This window comes from Podarcis erhardii (genome assembly GCF_964252035.2).
Source record: "Podarcis erhardii genome assembly, chromosome: 18".
NCBI classification, from domain to species: domain Eukaryota; kingdom Metazoa; phylum Chordata; class Lepidosauria; order Squamata; family Lacertidae; genus Podarcis; species Podarcis erhardii.
In genome coordinates, this window is record NC_138516.1 from 4468634 (window position 1) to 4492812 (window position 24179).

Here is a 24179-nt window from a genome sequence, read left to right on the forward strand (position 1 = left end):
TCCTCACATCTCCCTTTTTTGTGTTCCCCTTTACCCAATCAAGTTCAGCAAATTCTAACCCTCTTTCAGACCTCATTTATAATTATATATTTCAACCTATTATGCCTCCAATTTTTCTTCTCTTTTCATTATCAGTTTTTAACTATTCTTTTTAACGTAAACCCTTGTGCCATTTTGTTTAAGTTTGACATAATATTACTCTGGTCTTTTCCCCCTTTTCTTTTTAAGAATTTTTGCATACTCCTTTTAACTATAACAAAACAAATTCCTTCCAGTAGCACCTTAAAGACCAACTAAGTCAGTTCTTGGTATGAGCTTTCGTGTGCATGCACACTTCTTCAGATACACTGAAACAGAAGTCACCAGACCCTTCTATATAGTGAGAAGGTGGGGAGGGGTATTACTCAGAAGGGTGGTGGGAATGGGTGATTGGCAGATAGCTGTGATGAGCCTGTTGACGACTCTTAACGACTGCAATAGGTCTTACAGGAAAAAGCAAGGGGTGAAAAGGTGAAAAATGGCTTTGTCATGTATAATGAGATAAGAATCCAAGGTCTTTGTTCAGACCAGGTTTCTCCATGGTTTTAAGTTTGGTGATAAGTTGTAATTCAGCAGCTTCTCTTATCACCAAACTTAAAACCATGGAGAAACCTGGTCTGAACAAAGACCTTGGATTCTTATCTCATTATACAAAGCCATTTTTCACCTTTTCACCCCTTGCTTTTTCCTGTAAGACCTATTGCAGTCGTTAAGAGTCGTCAACAGGCTCATCACAGCTATCTGCCAATCACCCATTCCCACCACCCTTCTGAGTAATACCCCTCCCCACCTTCTCACTATATAGAAGGGTCTGGAAACTTCTGTTTCAGTGTATCTGAAGAAGTGTGCATGCACACGAAAGCTCATACCTAGAACTGACTTAGTTGGTCTTTAAGGTGCTACTGGAAGGAATTTGTTTTGTTTTGACTATGGCAGACCAACACGGCTACCTATCTGTAACTGGAACTATGGAAGGCACCACATTGAGCCGCATGAAATGGAAGTCCATCAACCTCTCCTTTTAACTATATCACTGATGCCATATTCTCTTTAAATCCAACATCATTTTAACATTCAAACATTTTACAATGTTTCTGCAAGTACTTCTTCCAGTCCTCTTCCATCGATTCTTCTCCCAGGTCTCGGATTCTGCCAGTCATTTCTGCCATCTCCATATAGTCTATCACTTGCATCTTCAGGTGGATGTTTTTGGCAGCATCGTTTGCAAGTGAAGCTGATCTGAGTCTTGCTGCCCCTTTCCTTTCCTCCAGCTTCCGTAACTGATGTGGGAGACTGCATTGATATTCCTTTCTCTTTCCTACTTCCATCTCCTCCTTTGACTCCTCGCAAGTCAAAGCTGCCAGCTAATTAAGGTCTCCTTTTGTGCATCTCTTTCTCCTTCTTAAAAGTCATTCCAAGAAAATTGCAGTACATCTGATAGCTAAGTAGGAAAGGATGGGGGGAACCTGATTGGACGGCCCTTCCCTGGGAGAGGCTGAAGAGGGATCTGTCTTGTATTCTGAGTGGCCCTCGATGAAGAATTATAATCTAGCTTCAAGTGGGCTGATCAGGAAGTCAGTCTGGAAAGCGTAGTACCCCTGGCTTCTGCCTTCATCAAATTGGTCAACTGCTAACCTTTGTAAATGAGTTCCTGAAGATGGCAACAAAAGGTAAGTTTGGAGTTGTTCACAATACCGAGAGATGCTAGTGAAGTTGTAGATGGATGTTAATGAAGTTGTGGACAGGGTGTCGGCGTTTTGCACCTGTTTTGCCCTGGCAATCCAAATAATCAAGAGGCCGCTGTTCACCCCCGATGGGGCCCTTAAACTGGGGCTTGCAGGTAGCACACTCCCAAGGTAGCTTTCTGGGCTCCTTCAGTGGTCCAATCTCAAAGCCTTGATACGTATATTGATATTTACTAATAATAATTCAAACCAAATCTTATTAGAAATAACTGAATGCACTTCTAAATATTCAATTAAAGGGACACGGGTGGCGCTGTGGGTTAAACCACAGAGCCTAGGGCTTGCCGATCAGAAGGTCGGCGGTTCAAATCCCCGCGACGGGGTGAGCTCCTGTTGCTTGGTCCCTGCTCCTGCCAACCTAGCAGTTCAAAAGCACGTCAAAATGCAAGTAGATAAATAGGTACCACTCCAGCGGGAAGGTAAACGGTGTTTCCGTTCGCTGCTCTGGTTTGCCAGAAGCGGCTTAGTCATGCTGGCCACATGACCCAGAAGCTGTACACCGGCTCCCTTGGCCAATAAAGCAAGATGAGCGCTGCAACCCCAGAGTCGGCCACGACTGGACCTAATGGTCAGGGGTTCCTTTACCTTTACCTTAAATTAGCAAAAATGTACTGTATAAAACATTTTTTCTTCTTCTTCTTTTTCTTCTTTTTTTCTTTTTTTCTTTTTTGATAAATATGGGAAGAATTTGCTGAAACAATAATTAAATTGGAATACAAAAAAGGGAGGTATGAGGAGGTCTAAGACACAAGACAATGAAGTGAAGTTATTTTGAATCTTGTGTACTTTTCTCTCCTTTTTTTTTCTTTTGTCTTTTTTCTGTTTTTGTTTGTTTATGCCTTAAATGTCTTTGTATCTTGAAAATGTGAATAAATATTATTATTATTTTTTAAAAAAAGGAAACATACGCTGGAATTGTAAGGAAAAAGAAGGCAGCTTTGACCATATGTGGTGGAATTATAAGGCAGTAAAAGGATTTTGGGAAATGATATATTAAAAAGCCTGAAGCCTTCCTTTTAGGAATTCTAGGTGCCAAAATCCCAAGTGAGCAGAAAAGACTATTTATGTATGCAACCATGGCTGCGCGGATGTTATTGGACCAGAGATGGAAAGAAGATAAAGTCGCTACCAGAGAAGAATGGCAGATGAAGTTGATGGACTATGCTGAAATGGCTAAAATGACCAGAAGTTTCAGAAATCAGGAGGACCAAAATGTTAACGAAGAACTGGGAAAATTTATAACTTAACTTAAAGACTGTTGTAAACAGTTAAAACTGTTAGCAGGATTGGAATAGCACTTGTTGTTTAAGGTTGAATTCTGGACACAATGGAAGAGGGTAAAGGGTTTGGATGATCATAAAAGATATGGGAGGAATTGACTAATAATAGGACCCACAAAGGGGAGGATGGAAGTTCAGGAGATTCCTTGGAATCTTGTTTTTATGATTTATGTTGGATATATCTCTGTAAAATTTTAATTTGAAAAACCAACCAACCAACCAACCAACCAACCAACCAACCAACCAACCAAATAAATAAATAAATAAATAAATAAATAAATAAATAAATAAATAAATAAATAAATAAATAATAAAATAATCACCTTCCAGCTGCTGCGTTTTGGCCAGGTGCCAAATAAATACTCTCTGTATTTTCTGATCCTCATCAGAAAGGCCCCCCTTTTTTTGCCACTAACATTGCGGAGCAGAATAAATTGCGGCAATCTCCTGCACTGTCATTATTTCCTATCCATTCTCTCTCCCACCCCCACCCCCTGCCCCATGGGTCAGTTGTTTGCCTTCCTTTCTGGTTGCCAAGAAGCTCTGAGCAGAACTCCCGTTTCGGCCAAACTTTTGGGGTTTATCACTGTAACAGAGAAACCGGTCATTCTCTCTCCCTCCCCTCCCCATATTCCACATCCTCCTCCCCATATTCCACATCCTCCTCCACATATTCCACATCCTCCTCCACATATTCCACATCCTCCTCCACATATTCCACATCCTCCTCTACATATTCCACATCCTCCTCCACATACTCCACATCCTCCTCCAGCCCTCCATGGCTGATTATTGCCCCTTCCTTGGTTATTGCAACAGGAGGGACCACAACTTCCTCATTCTTGGTTTTATTATATTTTTCAGAACCGGGAAGGGAGTTGCTGGGGGAACAAGAGGCAAGCTCGTTGATCCACGGCGGTTCTGGCTTTGCTGGGCCACGGGGTCCGGCGGCTGTCCCTCGCGGCCCCCTCTTTCCACAGCCTCACCGCTTGCAAACGGGTGACCACCATAACCCTCTGCATGCAGAGAGGGCAGGTCTTGCTCCTGGCTTGGGTGATGTGCCAGAGGTCGATGCACTTGCTATGAAATGCATGTGAGCAGGAAAGGACCTTCAGGCTGTCCCTCTCAACGTACTTCTCCAAGCAGATGGCGCATTCCTGGTACCTGGAGGTGGGGAAGGAGAAGGTGAGCAGCTCCCCCCTGTTTCCTTGGAGGTGGAAGCTTCTCCCCACCTTCCACCTGTGGCACCTCAACAGGTATTTCTCAATGAGCAATGCGGCTATCAAGGCGGACACCGGGATGCAGAAGAACCAGAAAGTGTGGAGAAGTGAAATCTGAGAGCAGGGCCCGGGCAGCTGGATGTGACACCTGCAGGGGTGCGAGGAGGAAATTCGGGTGGTCCCAGAAGCCACCTTCCAGGTGAAGTGGAAGTATTCGGGCATCAGGACCACCGAGTTCAGCTTGCCGGCGCCATGGAGCCGCTTCAGGATCCTGGAGGCCGCATCTGTCGTGAACACAGCAGGGATATGGATGTGATGCATGGTGTCTGGCTCTCTCACCATGCTCACGAGCGTCTGGGAGTCGACGTTGTAGATGATGGCAGCGTGGAAGCCAGCTTGCTGGGCGTGGAGGACCTTGGTGGTAAAGGAACAGTTGTACCGGCGGATGAGCACTATGAAGGCTGAGGAGGCGTTGGGTGGACCTTTGATGGGGTGGCAGGCGTTTGTGGGGCTCGCTTCGACCAGGGACCCCGTGAGCCCTTCCGTGGGGAGCAGGGGCCCAAAGAGAGCGGGCAGGGCCCTGAAATCGAGGGAGTGGGAGTCGTGGCTGTGGATGGCGCGGATAAAGGCTCTCCCCGCTTGGACTTGGAGGACCAGGAACATGGCAACCACGCGGGAAGGTGGCGGAAAGAGAAGTCGCATAGCTGGTGGTGCTTTCAAAGATCTTAGGGCTGTGCTGAATCCTACCACGAAGGTCAACGCAACTGGGGCTGGCTTGGAGGGGAGCTTTGCAAGTCTCTAGAAGAGGAGCTGTTTCCTCAAGATGTTGACCTGCGTTTCCATGAGACTGAAGCGTTGCGGCAGAGGTGAGAGGTAGATCTGACCAGGTGCTTCACCCTTTCCCTCTGCCCTCTCAACAGGCTGGGCCTGTTGGCTTCTCCTAAATGACCCCGGCCACTTCCTCCAAGTGGCCTCCTAGAACTTTCTCCCTGGCCCTTTGTGACCTCACCGTCTTGCCTTTCTCGACCATCCCACCTGTCTCTCTCCCCTCCCCATGGCTTCTGGGAGTTACTTCACTAAGCCAGTTCTTCTTGCAGAGCTGCAGATTGACTCATCCAACCATCCCATAACTCTGCCCAGATTCCCCCTTAGACTGGCATAGGACCCCCTTTCAGCATAATAATCTACCATTCAACCCTGCCCATCTGGCTGGGCCTCCCCAGCACTCTGGATAGCTCCCAACAGAACACCAAAAACACAATAAAACATCAAACATTAAAAACTTCCCTAAAGGGGACTGCCTTCAGGTGTCTTCTAAAAGTCAGGTAGTTGTTTATTTCCTTGACATCTGGTGGGAGGGCGTTCCACAGGGCGGGTGCCACTACCGAGAAGGCCCTCTGCCTGGTTCCCTGTTACTTTGCTTCTCGCAGGGAGGGAACCGCCAGAAGGCCCTCGGAGCTGGATCTCAGTGTCCGGGCAGAACGATGGGGGTGGAGACACTCCTTCGGCTTTCCTGGGCCAAGGCCATTTAGGGCTTTAAAGGTCAGCACCAACACTTTGAATTGTGCTCAGAAACATATTGGGAGACAATGAAGGACTTTCAGGATCGGTGTTTTATGGTCTTGGCGGTTGCTCCCAGTCACCAATTTAGCTGCCACGTTCTAAATTAGCTCTACATTTCATACCCTCCAACATCCCTCAGGTGGAAACAGGGGCATTTTTCACTCACCCCCCCTAACTGACCCTTCAAAAAAAAGGTAAAGGACCCCTGACAGTTAAGTCCAGTCATGAACGACTCTGGGGTTGCGGCGCCCGTCTCGCTTTCAGGCCAAGGGAGCCGACATTTGTCCGCAGACAGTTTTTCAAGGTCATGTGGCCAGCAGGACTAAGCCGCTTCTGGTGCAACGGAACACTGAAACCAGAGCAGCGCACGGAAATGCCGTTTACCTTCCTGCCAGAGTGGTACCTATTTATCTACTTGCACTTTGATGTGCTTTCGAACTGCTAGGTTGGCAGGAGCAGGGACTGAGCAATGGGAGCTCACCCCATCGCTGGGGATTTGAACCGCCGACCTTCTGATCGGCAAGCCCAAGAGGCTCAGTGGTTTAGACCACAGTGCCACCTGCGTCCCATCCTTCTACCCCCCCTTTTTGTCACATCCCATTTCCTAACAGGACACAGGACAGACAACCTCCAACTCCATTCTTTGGAAGATTTACAAAAAGGAAAAAAACGCACCAATAAATAAATCTTAGCAACGGGCTAAATTAGATGCAGATGCACAAAGCGTTTCCCGAAATGATGGGCAGGCAAAATGAGGCCTGGGGGCCGGATCCGGTCCAATCGCCTTCTCAATCCGGCCCGTGGACAGTCTAGGAATCAGTGTGTTTTTACATGAGTAAAATGTGTCCTTTTATTTAAAATGCACCTCTGGGTTATTTGTGGGGCCTGCCTAGTGTTTTCACATGAGTAGAATATGTCCTTTTATTTAAAATGCACCTCTGGGTTATTTGTGGGGCCTGCCTAGTGTTTTCACATGAGTAGAATATGTCCTTTTATTTAAAATGCACCTCTGGGTTATTTGTGGGGCCTGCCTGGTGTTTTCACATGAGTAGAATATGTCCTTTTATTTAAAATGCACCTCTGGGTTATTTGTGGGGCCTGCCTGGTGTTTTCACATGAGCAGAATGTGTCCTTTTATTTAAAATGCACCTCTGGGTTATTTGTGGGGCCTGCCTGGTGTTTTTACATGAGTAGAATGTGTCCTTTTATTTAAAATGCACCTCTGGGTTATTTGTGGGGCCTGCCTGGTGTTTTCACATGAGTAGAATGTGTCCTTTTATTTAAAATGCATCTCTGGGTTATTTGTGGGGCCTGCCTGGTGTCTTTACATGAGCAGAATGTGTCCTTTTATTTAAAATGCATCTCTGGGTTATTTGTGGGGCCTGCCTGGTGTCTTTACATGAGCAGAATGTGTCCTTTTATTTAAAATGCACCTCTGGGTTATTTGTGGGGCCTGCCTGGTGTCTTTACATGAGTAGAATGCGTGCTTTCACAGTCATACCTCGGGTTACAGACGGTTGTGTGATTTTGGGTTGCGCACCGTGCCGAACCCAGAAGTACCGGAACGGGTTACTTCCGGGTTTCGGCACTTGCGCATGCGCAGAAGCACTATGTTGCAACCCGCACGTGCGCAGACGCAGCACTGCGGGTTGCGAACGCTGTGGGTTGCGAACATGCCTCCTGCATGGAACACATTTGCAACCCAAGTGTCCACTGTATTTAAAATGCATCTCTGGGTTATTTGTGGGGCATAGGAATTCGTTCATATTTATTTTTTTCCAAAATATAGTCAGGCACCCCACGAGGTCTGAGGGACAGTGGACCGGCCCCCTGCTGAAAAAGTTTGCTGACCCCTTCCCTAAATAATCATAGAATCATAGAATCATAGAGTTGGAAGAGACCCCAAGGGGCCATCAAGTCCAACCCCCTGCCAAGCAGGAAACACCATCAGAGCACTTCTGACATATGGTTGTCAAGCCTCTGCTTAAAGACCTCCAAAGAAGGAGACTCCACCACACTCCTTGGCAGCAAATTCCACTGTCGAACAAATCTCCTTGTGCTCCACTCTACTCCCCCTTTCTTCCCGCCCAGGGCAGCCCTGCCCTCTGCCTGCCCCTCAGGGCTGGCATGTCATGCAGGGCTGGGCATCAGTGGCCACAGCCTCTCTTCCTCTTCCTTGCCCTCTCTCCTGCAGCTGCTATGAGCTGCCCAAGGGAGGAGACTGGTAGCATCAGCCATGGAGAGGCAACAGATTGCTACCTCGCAATTGCTGCAGCCGCCATCGCTCAGGATAAGGGCTGGCTCATTCTCCTCCCCGGGGCTTGGTGGTGGCAGTGCTGGCAGGGGAAACAGGGACATTCGTGATCAAATCGGAAGCAGGAGCGACTTTTGTTAAGTTGTGGTTGAACATATCAGACGACACAGCGTTTCTGCAAACAGTCCTTGTTTATTCACAGGCCAGAACAGAACTGAACTGAAGGGTTCAGCCAACCTGCTTATATAGAGCTCAACTACAAAGCAACAGTAACCACTTTCTGTAACTACCCAATCACTGAACGTCACTTTCAATTCCTTATTTGCATATGCGGACCTGAGTGAAAACTATCTACAGTATCCCCCTGCTGGCCCAGGGTGAGAACTCCAGTACATAACACTTTTCATAATTCCAGGACTGTCCCAGGGAAATTGGGACATGAGGAGGGTTTGCTAACTCTTCTGGAAAAGTCAGAAATTCCGTGGGATAAACAACTTAGAATCACAGAAACAAGGTGGGGCTTTATCAGCCCCCAGCTGCATCATGATGGGTTTATGGGGAGGGTCTCTCAAGGAATTCCAATGCCTCTCAGAGGGGAACAAACTATCCATTTCAGTCCCTCTCCATTTCTCGTTTTTCCAGTCTTATAACCAGTTCTCCAGCAATTTCTGCAGCAATCTGCAGATTTGCCTTTTTAAAAATCTCTGCCTCAGAATATAGCGACTATAGAAAAAAATCGCACACGGTTTGAAATTTAGGCAAGTGCTAGGACCTCCAGACTCTTTTCATGTGGCTTGGCACTCTTCAATTTCATATACAGTGAATATTATTTTTCCCAGATCACTGTAACCATAGCTTGGCATATCTGGCGATTTTCTTAGCTTTAAAAATTATTTATCCATTTAAAAATCCTCTCCAAATAAGCACATTTCCATACGTAGTTTTGACTAACACAGACAATTCTTGCAAGCAATGTCTGCTAACGCATTTATGTATGTTATCTTCACCAGAATATGTATTTTTATGCATGCTTTCCCCTGTTGCTGTCGCTACGTTTAGTTACTATCCCAGCTCTTCCCCAGACTCAAGGAACCCAAGGAAGCCTTTAAAAATTAAAACATGGATAAAATCCAGAAAGCTAAAAAACGTACAAAAGATAATAGCTAGATATCAATTACCGTAGTAGAAACAAAGCAATACAAAAGCAAATCTGTTAGAATGCAGATAGCAAAGACAGCCCAATACTATTTGAAAGCCCTTTCCTTTAAAAAAACAGCCAGTCGCCAAAAGCCTGTCGGAATAAAGCAGTCTTCACTTGCTGGCAGGAGGATAACAAAGATAATAATAATAATAATAATAATAATAATAATAATAATAATAATAATTTATTTATACACCGTCCATCTGACTGGGCTTCCCCAGCCACTCTGGGCGGCTTCCAAAAAAATATTAAAATTAAAAGATGGAGACAATCTCGCTTTTCCAGGCAGGGAGTTCCAAAGTTGCCTTGGAGCCAAAGGCTCGGGGGAGAGGAGTGCGGGACAGAGAGAATTTTTGTAAACATTGTGTTATGTACTAAGCTTGGATCCTAGAACAATAGGCAAGTAGGATCTTAGAATGCAACAACTGATTGGCCCGCTGGAAAAGACCAATCGGGCTCCAGGAGGGAAGCAGAATCAGCCAATCAGATGGGACTCATTGTGTAAATAATGTATATAAAAGCCTGAGGTTTTGGGGGCAATTCAATCACTGTTTTACAAGCTGCAATAAAGAGCATGAAATCACTACAGGACTCTGCGTATATTTCCATAGCTGTCAACCGTCCCTTATTTGGCGGGAAAGTCCCTTATCCCAGCGCCGTGTCCCGCTGCTGTCCCTTATTGATGATGTCCCTTAAATTTCCCGGGTTTCAAAGGAAGCAGCTCCTCTCCCTCCCTCCTTGCCGGCCAGGGAGGAGGGAGGCTCCAACTGTGTTGCTTGGCTGTGTTGCTCACCCAATAAGAAGTCTAAGAACGACTGGGGGGTGGAGCTTGCATGCCTTGTGTGTGGCTAGTTAATGCAAGCTGAGGGGGTTTTTGAATGCTGGACGCCATTTTGTTGCACGTGCTGCTGCAAACTTTGCAGTGCAAAGCCAGGCCGGGGAGCCATCTTAGGTTGAGGCTGCATAGGCCTTGTGGTGCATGTGATTCAGATTCTATTCAGTTGAACCTGTGGTTACAAAGTTGGTTGGACAGTGTTCTCGAAGCTACCCAGCATGAGTTTGACCAGACTGCAGGAGGACAGGAAGACTGGAGTGCCTGGAAGAGGTGAGGCTGCAGGTCCCTTATTTTGGCTGCTGGTCCCTTATTTTCAAATCTGTAAGTTGACAGCTATGTATATTTCACACTGGTTGATTGGAGAACTGGATCACAAAATTCGGAGAAGTGCCGTGTTTCAGTTCTCATACTTTCATGAAAGGTCAGGTTGGATGGATTCAGGTTTTAAATGTGAACTGAGTCGAATTTCCCTCCCCTATGGGGATGTTCTATGGGGTGAAAGCGGGAGTTTGCGAGGCAGAGGTGTTTGCTTTTAAGTTCCCTTCCTAAACGTGCTCCACCACGTCCCCAATCCGTTCCCATCCATCTCATCGCATTACGGAGAGGGTGTTTGATTTCTTCAGCTGTCAGGAGCAAAACTCTGAACTTTTGTCAGATTACCCCAGAGAGCCCTGTTTGCAGCTTAGCTGTTTGGTCTCTCTTTACAAAAGTGCAAAAACACCTGAGGGGGGAGGAGAGGAGACATAACGGGATGGAGAAACACACTATGCCGAAACAAAAGATGTTTATGCAGAGGGAAGGCGGGGGGGGGGAAAGGTCTAGGCCGGGACTGCAGGGAAGGAACAAAAGGCTGGAAGCAAAATAGGACAATGGAAGGATGCAGAAAATGATTTGCTTAAAAGAATAGGTCCTCCAGGAAATAAGAAGGGCCTGGCTGCTGGACCCACATCTAGACCCTAATAATAATAATAATAATAATAATAATAATAATAATAATAATAATTTATTTATACCCCGCCCATCTGGCTGGGCTTCCAACAAAACACTAAAATACAATAACCTATTAAACATTAAAAGCTTCCCTAAACAAGGCTGCCTTCAGATGTCTTCTAAAAGTTTGGTAGTTATTTTTCTCTTTGACATCTGGTGGGAGGGCGTTCCACAGGGCGGGCGCCACTACTGAGAAGGCCCTCTGCCTGGTTCCCTGTAACTTGGCTTCTCGCAGCGAGGTAACTGCCAGAAGGCCCTCGGCTCTGGACCTCAGTGTCCGGGCAGAACGATGGAGGTGGAGACGCTCCTTCAGGTATACTGGATCAAGGCTTTAAAGGTCAGCACCAACACTTTGAATTGTGCTCAGAAACGTACTGTGAGCCAGTGTAGGTCTTTCAAGACTGGTGTTATATGGTCTCAGCGGCCACTCCCAGTCACCAGTCTAGCTGCTGCATTCTGGATTAGTTGTAGTTTCCAGGTCACCTTCAAAGGTAGCCCCATGTAGAGCGCAATGCAGTAGTCCAAGGGAGAGATAACCAGAGCATGCACCACTCTGGCGAGACAGTCCATGGGCAGGGAGGGTCTCAGCCTGCATACCATATGGAGCTGATAAACAGCTGCCCTGGACACAGAATTGACCTTCGCCTCCATGGACAGCTGTGAGTCCAAAATGACTCCCAGGCTGCGCACCTGGTCCTTCAGGGGCACAGTTACCCCATGCGGGACCAGGGAGTCCTCCACACCTGTCCGCCCCCTGTCCCCCCAAAACAGTACTCCTTTCTTGTCAGGATTCAACCTCAATCTGTTAACCGCCATCCATCCTCCAACCGCCTCCGGACAACTCTACAATTGTGTGATTCTGTGAGGAGCCCCAAAGCAGGACCTGAGCATGACGCCACACTTCCGAGCAGAGAATATTCAAATGTTTACTGCCTCTGGCAGTGGAAGGAGGACGTTGCCACTCTGCTCAGTGATCATGGATAAGTTTATCATCCTCCTTGAGTTTCCCTAATCCTCTTTTAAAGCCACCTTCATTTCCTCATGCAGGAATGAGTTTGACTCTGCACTGTATGAAGAAATGTTTTCTCTTATCTGTCCTGAATCAGCTTCACTCAATGTCCACCAGTTCTAGAGTTGGGAGAGAGGGAGGAAAAAGCTCCTCTATCCACTTCCTCTATTCACACATTCACCATGCCCCCTCTTAATGGACCCCCCCCAAGCTTAAAAAGAACCCCAAACAAGAAAACCCCAAAAAGAAAAAAGAAAAGGTAAAGGACCCCTGGGCGGTTGTTGTTGTTTAGTTGTTTAGTCGTGTTCACCTCTTCGTGACCCCCTGGACCAGAGCACGCCAGGCACTCCTGTCTTCCACTGCCTCCTGCAGTTTGGTCAAACTCATGCTGGTAGCTTCGAGAACACTGTCCCACCATCTCGTCCTCTGTCGCCCCCTTCTCCTTGGGCCCTCCATCTTTCCCAACATCAGGGCCTTCTCCAGGGAGTCTTCTCTTCTCATGAGGTGGCCAAAGTCTTGGAGCCTCAGCTTCAGGATCTGTCCTTCCAGTGAGCACTCAGGGCTGATTTCCTTCAGAATGGAGAGGTTTGCTCTTCTTGCAGTCCATGGGACTCTCAAGAGTCTCCTCCAGCACCAGAATTCAAAAGCATCCATTCTTCGGCAATCAGCCTTCTTTATGGTCCAGCTCTCACTTTCATAATGGCGACTCTGGGGTTGCAGCGCTCATCTTGCTTTCAGGCCAAGGGAGCCAACATTTGTCCACAGACAGCTTTCTGGGTCATGTGGCCAGCAGGACTAAACCGCTTCTGGCACAACAGGACACCATGATAGAAACCAGAGCAGCACATGTATATGCCGTTTACCTTCTCGCCACAGTGGTACCTATTTATCTACTTGTGCTGGTGTGCTTTTGAACTGCTAGGTTGGCAGGAGCTGCGACAGAGCAATAGGAGCTCACCCTGTCATGGGGATTCGAACCGCTGACCTTCTGGTCAGCAAGCCCAAGAGGCTCAAGGGTTTAGACCACAGTGCCACCTTTCCTCATAGGGGAGTTGCTCCAGCCCCTTGATCATTTCAGTTACCCTTTTTCTTCCAGGTCTGCGTGAACCACCCACCCACAATTTGCAGGGGATGCTGGATTTGCTTAGCTCCAACCCCAGACAGAGCACAGGGAAGGATGAATTGGTGCCTCTCAGGTGGGCTATTGGCCAGTGAGGAGGGAGGCTGCAGCAGGCTGGCAGAATTCTTCCCTGGTGGTCACCAACAAGCCAGTCATGTGGGATTAGCCAACCACGGCTTGATTTGGAATTTGGGGCACAAAATCCACAACCGGTACCCAGGACTGTCTGCCAGTGTGGTGTAGTGGTTAAGAGCAGTGGACTCGTAATCTGGTGAACCGGGTTCGATTCCCCGCTCCTCCACCTGCAGCTGCTGGGTGAGCTTGGGCCAGTCACACTTCTCTGACGTCTCTCAGCCCCACTCACCTCACAGAGTGTTTGTTGTGGGGGAGGAAGGGAAAGGAGATTGTTAGCCGCTTTGAGACTCCTTCGGGTAGTGATAAAGCAGGATAGCAAATCCAAACTCTTCCTCACTTCCACCACACTGCAGGGGGATTTCCTGCCCCCATCCTGGAACATAAACAGCCGGGTGCTTTCAGACGGCCCTTACCTCATTGAACTATTTGACATCTCACCTGTTTGCCAAGGTGTCACCCATCCACCTGGGTTCACCTCCTCCAGACCGCCAGAGCTTCCAAAAGACATACACTTTTATTTATTATTTTTTTGAAAAAGAAGAAGGGGGGGAAAAAACCCACCCAAACCCTGGGCACACATCTGTACCTAATTCTGAAATGCAGACACAGAATCTCAACAAAAGGAAGGGGACAACGGCTGATGTTTGGGAGAATTTTGTTGTTTCTGATATTTCGTGTTGGGCCTCCCTCCTTCCGTCTCCTCCTCCTCTTCCTTCATCCAGCGGTATCCCGCGTGGCGGGCCTAGATCACAACGCCAACCTTCTGCTTGCAAATGGGGCAGGTCCTCCCGCTTCTGGGCTGGATGAGGAGCCAGGTGTTGATACAGGTGCTGTGATAGGCATGGGAGCATGGCAAGATCTTCAGCTTCTCTCCCACCTCGTAATCTGCCATGCAGATCACGCAGAGGTCATAGGTGTCACCTCTCCTGAAGGTCTTCACCCTGATGCCTTGTCTCCGCCGGTACCACTTCAAGCATCCAGCGAAGACCAGGCCGCTGACTGCCAAACTCAGGAGGATCACGAACCCAAACTCTCGGAGGAATTCCACAATCAGTTGTTGGGTGCAGTAGCCCGGCCAGAACTGCAGGTAATGGTGAGCTGGGTCCCAAACGGAGATGTCCATGTCATCATCCCAGCAGGGATTGTAATAGCCCTGAGGCACCACTGTCGTCACCTTGGTGCCGTTCCCAGAACGCACCAGCCCCCTCAGCACCTTGGAGGCTGACCCACCAATGAAGAGGGACGGAATCAAGATCTTCTTCTCCTTCGGACCTTCTGCCTCAACAGCCATGCTCACAAGCAAATCAGAGTAGAAGTTGTAGATGACTGCCGCCCGGTAGCCAGCTTGCTGGGCGTGGAAGACCTTGAGGCCAAAGGGACATCCATACCGACGGATGAGGGCAATATAGCCCAGCAGAGACGTCTTCGGAACCGGAGGGGCTACTAGGGGTTGGCAGGCGTTTGCGGGCACCACCTCGACAAGGTAGCCCGTGAGCCCCAGTTGGGGGAGCGGAGGGCCGAAGCAAGCGGGGACAGCTTTGAAATCGAGGCAGGTGGAGTTCTGGGTGTAGACCAGGTAGACGAATGGCTTGGCCAAGGTGACCTCTAGAACCAGGGAAAAGGCCACCAACGAAGGAGGAGAGAGAAGCGAGAGCTGCATCTTGGAGGTTACCTTCCGTGGACAAGGATGGTGGGGTGGAGAGCTTGGTGGGAAATCCAGGTCTCACCTGCGCATCTTGGAGAGCTGGGTTGGGACCACGGAGGCAAGGCCAACAGCAAGCCACACGCTTCTCACAGGGACGCTTCCTTCTCCAGGACCAGCTTCCAAAAGAGCTTTTCAATCATAGATGTTGGTCACCTCCCGTCCACACACTTCCCACCACTTGCACCTCCGACCTTCTCAGCAATAGTTGTTTGGAAACTGCCTGGCCCCTTATGACATCACTCACTGACTACATCCCTGGCTAGTGAGCAGAGGAAAGATGGAGTGAGAGCAAACAATGTCATGGGACTCTCACACAAACGTAAGGAGAGACTGGGTCAGGCCAATGGTGGCATCCTGCTCAGCATCCTGTTTTCACAGCGACCAACCAGATGTCCCAATGGGGAAGCCTGCCAGCAAGGCCCAAGAGCCCTCTCCCTTCCTGTGGTCTCCAGCAACTGGTATTCAGAACTGCCTCCAGATGGAGGAAGAGCATAGCGCTTGTGGCTAGCAGCCTTTAGATAGTCATGAATTTATCTCAGCAACTCTTCCCAGTAGATCTTGCCCCAATAAGGCAGTTGTGAATGCTGTAAGTCTCCTCCTTTCCACAGTTCCTTAAGTCTGCTCCTCTCCCGGGTCCTTCCCAAACAATCTGATACTTCTTCGTCTTGTTCATCTCTGCTCTACCCTCTGCATGCCTCTTCTGGTCCTGAGAGAATGGCGGTGGGACTGGTCACAGCAGGAGGGGGAGAAGCCCTGGATTCTTCAGCCACCTGCCTCATCTCTGCCTCTTGGCCCCCTTCCTTTCCATCCTCATCTTCTACCCCTGAGTCTGGACTGCTCTCTGCCACGGATTCCCCCTGCTCACTAAGCCCTGTTGCCTCTTCAGCTTCCAACACCTCCTCCTCCCAGGCTTCTCCCTCTTCTCCCTCTGACCAGGACTCTGTTGTTGTTGTTTTCAAAAAAAATTATTTATTTTCCACATTTATCACAAAAAAGACATAACAAATCACTTAACAAAGAAAAACACATTACACCACAATAAACAAAACTAAACACAGAGGAAATTTGTATCTTTAAATATCTAATTCTCATTACATTGATAACTGATTTCCTCAAACCCTCTCTATCTGAATTTCATTATATCACCTATATAACAGGTCTCCAACTTCATATTTCTTATAATATTAACTCCTTTCATTAACTCTTCTCCTTTATTAATATTCTAATCCTTAATATTTACTACGCACATTCCTATTCTACCCCAAGCCTATTTATTACTTCCAAGAATTTTCTATTTATCTTATTTCACAATATTTAGCGAAATATTTTTTAAATTTCCTCCAATCCTCTTGTATCTCCTCTTCTTTCTGGTCGTGGATTCTTCCAGTCGCGTCGGCCATCTCCAAAAAAGTCCAACATCTTCACCTGCCATTCTTCTATTGTTGGTATTTCTTGCGATTTCCAATTTTTGGCTAATAAAAGTCCTGTCGCTGTAGTGGCATACAAAAACAATCTGACATCTTTTTTGGGCAATTCCAATCCTAATGTTCCAAGTAGAAAGGCTTCTGGTTTCTTAATAAATGTATTTTTCAACATTTTTTTCAACTCATTATAAACCTTTTCCCAGAAGTCTTTCACCTTAGGACACGTCCACCACATATGATAAAAAGTACCTTCTTTTTCTTTACATTTCCAACATAGATGATCATTTGTATGATAAATCTTTGCTAATTTGACCGGGGTTAAGTACCATCTAGGGACGCAGGTGGCGCTGTGGGTTAAACCACAGAGCCTAGGACTTGCCGATCAGAAGGTTGGCGGTTCGAATCCCCGCGACAGGGTGAGCTCCTGTTTCTCGGTCCCAGCTCCTGCCAATCTAGCAATTCGAAAGCACCTCAAAGTGCAAGTAGATAAATAGGTACTGCTCCAGCGGGAAGGTAAACGCCGTTTCCGTGCGCTGCTCTGGTTCGCCAGTGGCTTAGTCATGCTGGCCACATGACCTGGAAGCTGTACGCTGGCTCCCTCGGCCAATAAAGAGGAGCGCTCACCCCAGAGTCGTCCACGACTGGACCTAATGGTCAGGGGTCCCTTTACCTTAAGTACCATCTATACATCATTTTCATTATATTTTCATTTTCATTATATTTTCTTTTAATAGTGTACGTGCAGTAAACTTAACCCCTTTCTTCCATAGCCTTTCCCAGTCTTCCAACATCTCACCAGGACTCTGAGCCTTCTTCCCTTGGGGCCTCCCCAGCTGGTGTGTCCCCCCCCCCCCCCACTTCTCGGCATCCAGCCGATCCGTGACACAACCCCAGCTAACAGGGTAATCCCTAGGGTGCTCCCAAGGGAGATTACACCATGTCTTTCTGCATTCTGTGCTCCAGCCACTGCCTCTGTTTTGTGCCTGCCTGTCTAGAAACTGGAAGTGCTCTTTCTTTGCCCGGTAGCTGGGCCTGTGATGGCTGCTCCGGCTGCTTGAGGATTCTCTCCCCTCTTCTCCCGGGCCCTGCGTGTGTTAATGTTACTGAATCATAGAATCATAGAGTTGGAAGAGACCACAAGGGCCATCGAGTCCAACCCCCTGCCAAGCAGGAAACACCATCAGAGCACTCCTGACATATGGTTGTCAAGCCTCTGCTTAAAGACCTCCAAAGAAGGAGACTCCACCACACTCCTTGGCAGCAAATTCCACTGTCAAACAGCTCTTACTGTCAGGAAGTTCTTCCTAATGTTTAGGTGGAATCTTCTTTCTTGTAGTTTGGAACCATTGCTCCGTGTCCGCTTCTCTGGAGCAGCAGAAAACAACCTTTCTCTCTCCTCTATGTGACATCCTTTTATATATTTGAACATGGCTATCATATCACCCCTTAACCTCCTCTTCTCCAGGCTAAACATGCCCAGCTCCCTTAGCCGTTCCTCATAAGGCATCGTTTCCAGGCCTTGGACCATTTTGGTTGCCCTCCTCTGGACACGTTCCAGTTTGTCAGTGTCCTTCTTGAACTGTGGTGCCCAGAACTGGACACAGTACTCCAGGTGAGGTCTGACCAGAGCAGAATACAGTGGCACTATTACTTCCCTTGATCTAGATGCTATACTCCTATGGATGCAGCCCAGAATTGCATTGGCTTTTTTAGCTGCCACGTCACACTGTTGGCTCATGTCAAGTTTGTGGTCAACCAAGACTCCTAGATCCTTTTCACTTGTACTGCTCTCAAGCCAGGTGTCACCCATCTTGTATTTGTGCCTCTCATCTATTTATTTATTTTTAATATTTTTGATGATGCCAATGCAGATTGCGCTGGTCCCGGGGTGGTTACTGTGTGGCGTGGTCTGAGTCCTGGGTCGAGGGTCTGGAGACTGACTGTCAAGGGCGGAGGGGGGTCCAGGGCAAGGAGCTGGGCATGGTCAGGAACTCTGGCAGGAGAGCAGGACAGGGTGCCGGCAGGAACAGGTTACCAACAATGTTGCTCCTGCAACCTGGGACTGGGCTGGCTGGCTTTTATCTGCCGTGAGGCATAGGGCGGCCCCGGTCCACAGGTGACTCTCCTCTCCTGGCCTGGAGACGAGTCCTCCTCCTGCGAGAACTTAGTTCCCTCCGCCTCTCTGCCCTGAGCCTCTGCAGCTCAGGAGAGGCTGGAGGGTTCCCGGACCCAGAGGCAACCTCAGCTTCCTCTGACGGGGCTGAGAGTGGAGCACCTGCAGGCAATGAGTCCTCCATCACCTTCGGAGCCAGAGTGGATTCATCTGGTGTCTGCTCCTGAGGATCCATCACAGGTGAGGGCCCTTCAGATCCAAGCCCCAGCCCCGGCTCAGCTGGTCCTGGAGGAAGGGACTCCTGTGCAGGCTGGGATTCCTCCGGTTCAGCCTCTGAAGCAGATTCCCAGGCCATCACACAGAATTGGTCTTATATGCCATCTTGGCAGCTGTTGTAAACAGAGAGTGGGGAAAGTTGGGTTGGTAGCCATGGTAAGAACAGGTGGATGGACTAGATAGGCCATGGGCCTGATCCAGCAGGCTTTTAAGTTGTTCCCATTGGGGCATCTGGTTGGCCACTGTGAGAACAGGAGCTCAGTTGATAGAGCGTGAGACTCCTAAAGGTGCTGACCTTTAGAGCCCTAAAGGCCTTGGCCCTGTATACCATAAGACGCACCTGACCACAAGACGCACTTAGTTTTTAGAGGAGGAAAGGGGGAAAGCCCTGTTTTGTGGGGAATCAGCTCACAGTTGTGCAGCTTGAAAAGCCCCCTTTTTGGAGGATCAGCTCAAAGTTGTTGAGCTTACTTTGCAAAGGGGGAAAATCCTGTTTTTGTGGGGTTCAACTCACAGTTCTGCAGCTTCTTTAGGAAAGGAAAGGGAGCCCTTTCTACAGTGTCCAGACGGATAATCTAATCAGCCAGTCACACGTCGCTGGGGAAACAAACAGCCTCCATCTGCAGAATATTCAACAATGGAGGCCTGGGCAAGGGGCCGGAAAGGGAGCCAGCGAGCGACCACACATTCGCTCCATAAGACGCACAGACATTGCCCCTTACTTTTTAGGAGGAAAGAAGTGAGTCTTATGGAGCGAAAAATACGGTATCTGAAGGAGCGTCTCCACCCCCATCATCCAGCCCAGATTCTGAGGTCCACTTCCGAGAGCCTTCTTGTGCTGATCCCGGGGGGAAGGTTACCGTTGGCGTAGTCAAAGTCCGGTCCTGGGTCACTAGCCTGGAATCAGTCCACAAGGAGCGGGGCGAGGTCCGAAGCAGGAAGCCGGGTGGGGACAGGAGCACTGAAGAGTCAGGTCTGGGTCTGGGCAGGAACAGGAACTCAATGATGTTGCTCCCACAACCTGGGACCGGGCTGAGTGGCCTTTATCTTCTCTGAGGCCAGGGGCGGTCCCGGCCCCCAGGAGACCCTCCTCTCCTGGCCTTAAGGCGAGCACTCCTCCTGGGAGAAACCAGTTCCCTTCGCCTCTCTGCCCTGAGCCTCTGCAGTTCAGGAGAGGCTGAAGGGTTACTGGGCCCAGGGGGAGACTCACCTGTAGGCACTGAGTCCTCAACCACCTCTGGAGCCAGAGTGGAATCACCTGGTGCCTGCTCCTGAGGATCCGGCACAGGTGCAGGCACTTCAGAATCAAGGCCCTGCCCCAGTTCAGCTGGCCCTGGAGGCGGGGACTCCTGTGCAGGCTGGGATTCCTCCGGTTCAGCCTCTGAATCGGAATCCCAGGCCATCACACTTCTGGTGGTTCCCTCCCTGAAGAAGTGCCGTTTCTTTGCCCGGTAGCTGGGCCTGTGACGGCTGCTCCGGCTGCTTGAGGGTTCTCTCCCCCCTTCCCCTCCGGCCTCCCCTCCCTGCCCAGGCAATCTCCTCGCTCCTTCGGATTCTGATTTATTTAAATGTCAACAAGCCGCAGAGGAGATGCTGTCATGCCTGCGTAAGAGAGGAGCAATTATGGAGGAAAAGGGTCCCACTTTGCCACTCCAAGGAAGAACCAAACCTGGAAGGAGGGAGGAAACGGCCCTCCTTGAATTTTTAACCCATTGTCTGCCAAAGTTGTTTTGCTGTTCTCTCTATCTCTCATCCCTTCCTCTTCTGGAGAGCAAGGGCAGATCTGCACTACACATTTGACACACATTTAAAGCATTTGACTTGCCCCCAAAGAATCCCTGGCACCGTAGTTTTCACAAACCATAGTTTGTAGTTTCCCACAACCGTAACAAACTATAGTTCCCAGGATCCTATCAGCCTTGTGCTTTAAATGCACATCACATGTTGTCAGAGCTGCCTCTAGGTCCCAGCTCACAGAGGACCAACGCCCGGTTGATGTAATGTACAAGAGTCTTTATTGAAGTTTAGTTTCCATTTCAAACCCCAGAGCGTGCAGCCCTACGTCTTGGCCCTAGACCGGCGAAGTCCCCTCTGAGTCACTGCCCCTTCCGCACCAGTTTAAGATCCTAGCCCGGCTCCACCTCCTGCGCTGTTCCTTCCTCCTCTGGGTCCTTCTGCCCCCTGGGGTTTCCTCCCTCCTGGACTCTTCTGACGCTGACCCCCCTGAGTCTTGCCCTTCCTTCCGGCGGGCTTTAGGACCTGGCTCCCTATCCGGGCTACCTGCTGTGCCGCTCGCCTGTACATTTGAACTTGGCGCGCGCGCCCAGCCGGTGACTTTCCTCTTGACCGTTTCCCCGCTCTCCGATGGAGGCGTGGCCAATCCTGACTCATCTCCTCCCTCTGGTGGTGGGAAGACTGGTCCCGATGCCTGGGACTCCTCCCCCCCACTACGCTCTGGTGGGGACGCTGGTCCTGATTTCCAACTGCTGCTCAGGGAGTCCCCGCTGGCCCCTTCCTTCTGGGGTTTCCCCCTTGCCCTGGCCATCGGCGCTCCTCTCTGTGAATCTTCCGATTCGCTGGAGAGACTCGTGGAATCTCTCTGACCACTGTCACTGCCTACACCCCCCTCGTATTCCTCCTCCTCACTCTCCATTTGCTCCTTCTCCTGTGTCTCTGCTCCTGAACCCCTGACACATGTACTTTAAATGCGCAATGTGGAGCTATCCTAAGAAGCAAGGTTACAAGCAGCAGCAGTCAGAAATGCCAGGAGTTGTGAGCCTTTAGAGGCGACTTGCCTGGTCTGACACATGGGAAACCACACAAGGTGGGCCAGAAGCTGAGAGCCAGGGACTATGAGACAAGTCGGGATTTGGGGGGGGGGATTCTTCAATATCAGTTTCTGTTTCTCATTTTTCCAGTCTTTAAGGCCAGTTCTCATTAAAATTCACCAGCATCTTAGTGCGGATTATTCTCCTAACCAACATACTTTTGCATGCAGCTTTGACTAACGTATGCATTTATTTTGCAAAGCAATTTCCCCTAATATAATGCATTTCTGTAATTTTTCACGAATGTGTGCATTATTATTCTTATTCTTATTCTTATTATTATTCTTATTACTATTACTATTATTTTACAGCGGTACCTCTGGTTGTGAATGGGATCTGTTCCGGAGGTCCGGCCGGATCCCGAGGTTTCCGCAACCCAAGGATCACTGTTCTGAGTATGCACGAGGCAGTAGACTGCTTCTGCGCATGTGCACAGGGTGGTAGACCACTTCTGCGCATGCATGCACAGCAAAACCCGGTCTGATACTTCCGGGTTTGCCGCTTTCGTAGCGTGAAGTTTACGTAACCAAAGGGGTATGTAAGCCGAGGTACTGCTGTATTTTGCACATGTAACTGGGTTGGAAAAGTGCATCACACCATTCAGAGAAGTGCAAATTTCGAAGCACGACTGTGTTTCGGTCCTCACATCACCTTGGAAAGTGCAAATATGATAGATCGGCCTCGAAACACAAACCTGGGGGAAAGCCGGAACGTATGCAGAGGAGGGCGATGTATGCGGATGATCAAAGACCTGGAAAGCATGCCCAGATGAAGAATGGTTGAGTTGGGTATGGTTAAGCCAGGACCATAAAGAAGGCTGATCGCCGAAGAATGGGTGCTTTTGAATTCTGGTGCTGGAGGAGACTCTGGAGAGTCCCATGGACTGCAAGAAGATCAAACGTATCCATTCTGAAGAAAATCTGCCCTGAGTGCTCACTGGAAGGACAGATCCTGAAGCTGAGGCTCCAATACTTTGGCCTCCTCATGAGAAGAGAAGACTCCCTGGAAAAGACCCTGATGTTGGGAAAGATGGAGGGCGCAAGGTGAAGGGGACGGCAGAGGACGAGATGGTGGGACAGTGTTCTCGAAGCTACCAACACGAGTCTGACCAAACTGCGGGAGGCAGTGGAAGACAGGAGTGCCTGGCATGCTCTGGTCCAGGGGGTCACGAGGAGGCGGAAATGACTGGATGACTAAACAACAAGAAGAAGACTGGAAAGTTACAAGATGGCCACCATCAATGATGGAGCAAGCTTGTTTTCTGCTCCTCTGGATTCAAACTCCAAGAGAGGAGATTCCGACTCAACGTTAGCAAGGACGTTCTGGCAGTCAGAGCAGTTTGACAGTGGAATGGTCTCCCTTGGAAGGTGGTGGACTCTCCTTCGTTGGAAGTTTCTCCACAAGGGGTGGGGGGCCACCTGCCAGGGGTTCTTTGCAGTGATTCCTACATTGCAGGGAATTTGGAGCAGATGGTGCTTTTCCAATCGTACTATTCTATGGCTCTACTTGGAGTGAGCTAGGTACACCCAAAAGCTACCAGCTTGCATCTTTAGAAGGAGGGCAACGCCCGATGGTAGAATAATAATAATAATAATAATAATAATAATAATAATAATAATAATTTATTATTTATACCCCGCCCATCTGGCTGAGTTTCCCCAGCCACTCTGGGCGGCTCCCAATCAAGTGTTAAAAACGGGACAGTGTTAAATATTAAAAACTTCCCTGAACAGGGCTGACTTCAGATGTCTTTTAAAGATAGGATAGTTGCTTATTTCCTTCACATCTGAAGGGAGAGCGTTCCACAGGGCGGGTGCCACCACCGAGAAGGCCCTTTGCCTGGTTCCCTGTAACCTCACTTCTCGCAGAAGGCCAGAAGGCCCTCGGTGCTGGATCTCAGTGTCCGGGGTGAACAATGGGGCTGGAGACGCTCCTTCAAGTATACAGGACCGAAACCGTTTAGGGCTTTAAAGGTCAGCACCAACACTTTGAATTGTGCTCGGAAACGTACTGGGAACTGCCTGTGGCACCCCTAGAACCAACCTCACTCCCTGGCAGGAGAGGCGACCTCAAATTCTGCTCTTGCTCTGCTACGGCTGACACATTTTACCCCTTGGGATCCAGTCATTCTTCACCCCCCGCTCCCCACAGCCCTCCCCTGCCATGTCATTAAAAAGTACACGCAAGATAATCTTGTTTCTCCTAAAGCACACAGCAGCTTACATGATTTGATAATAGCTTCTAAACATACCAAATCACCTCCGACCGGAGAAACCCGTAAGACCTCTATTATCCCCGCCTCTTTAATTTGTCTCTTTCTTCTGTACCTTAATCTCTTTCCGTGATTACATGGGCTTAAGAGGCAGGTACATCCTCGCGACACCCTATTTCCCCATTCGATCAGACCCTCTGATGTTCTGACAAACTCCCTGAGGACGGGGA

At 48.9% G+C, this 24179-nt stretch overlaps 2 protein-coding genes and 1 long non-coding RNA gene across 3 annotated transcripts in view; all 3 read right to left on the reverse strand.

Moving 5' to 3' along the window:
- The window catches only part of LOC309333116, a 185890-nt gene that overhangs the window by 14375 nt on the left and 147336 nt on the right, over positions 1-24179 (reverse strand). The window lies entirely within an intron of this gene.
- On the reverse strand, positions 3897-5341 carry LOC309332783 (E3 ubiquitin-protein ligase ZNRF4-like). Its single transcript, XM_081845953.1, has one exon. It carries the CDS (start codon positions 4984-4986, stop codon positions 3925-3927), a length of 1062 nt encoding a protein of 353 aa, XP_081702079.1. The 5' UTR covers positions 4987-5341; the 3' UTR covers positions 3897-3924.
- Positions 14030-15401, reverse strand: LOC309332982 (E3 ubiquitin-protein ligase RNF167-like). The gene has a single exon (XM_081846391.1). The coding sequence runs from the start codon at positions 15049-15051 to the stop codon at positions 14134-14136; it is 918 nt and encodes a 305-aa protein (XP_081702517.1). The 5' UTR covers positions 15052-15401; the 3' UTR covers positions 14030-14133.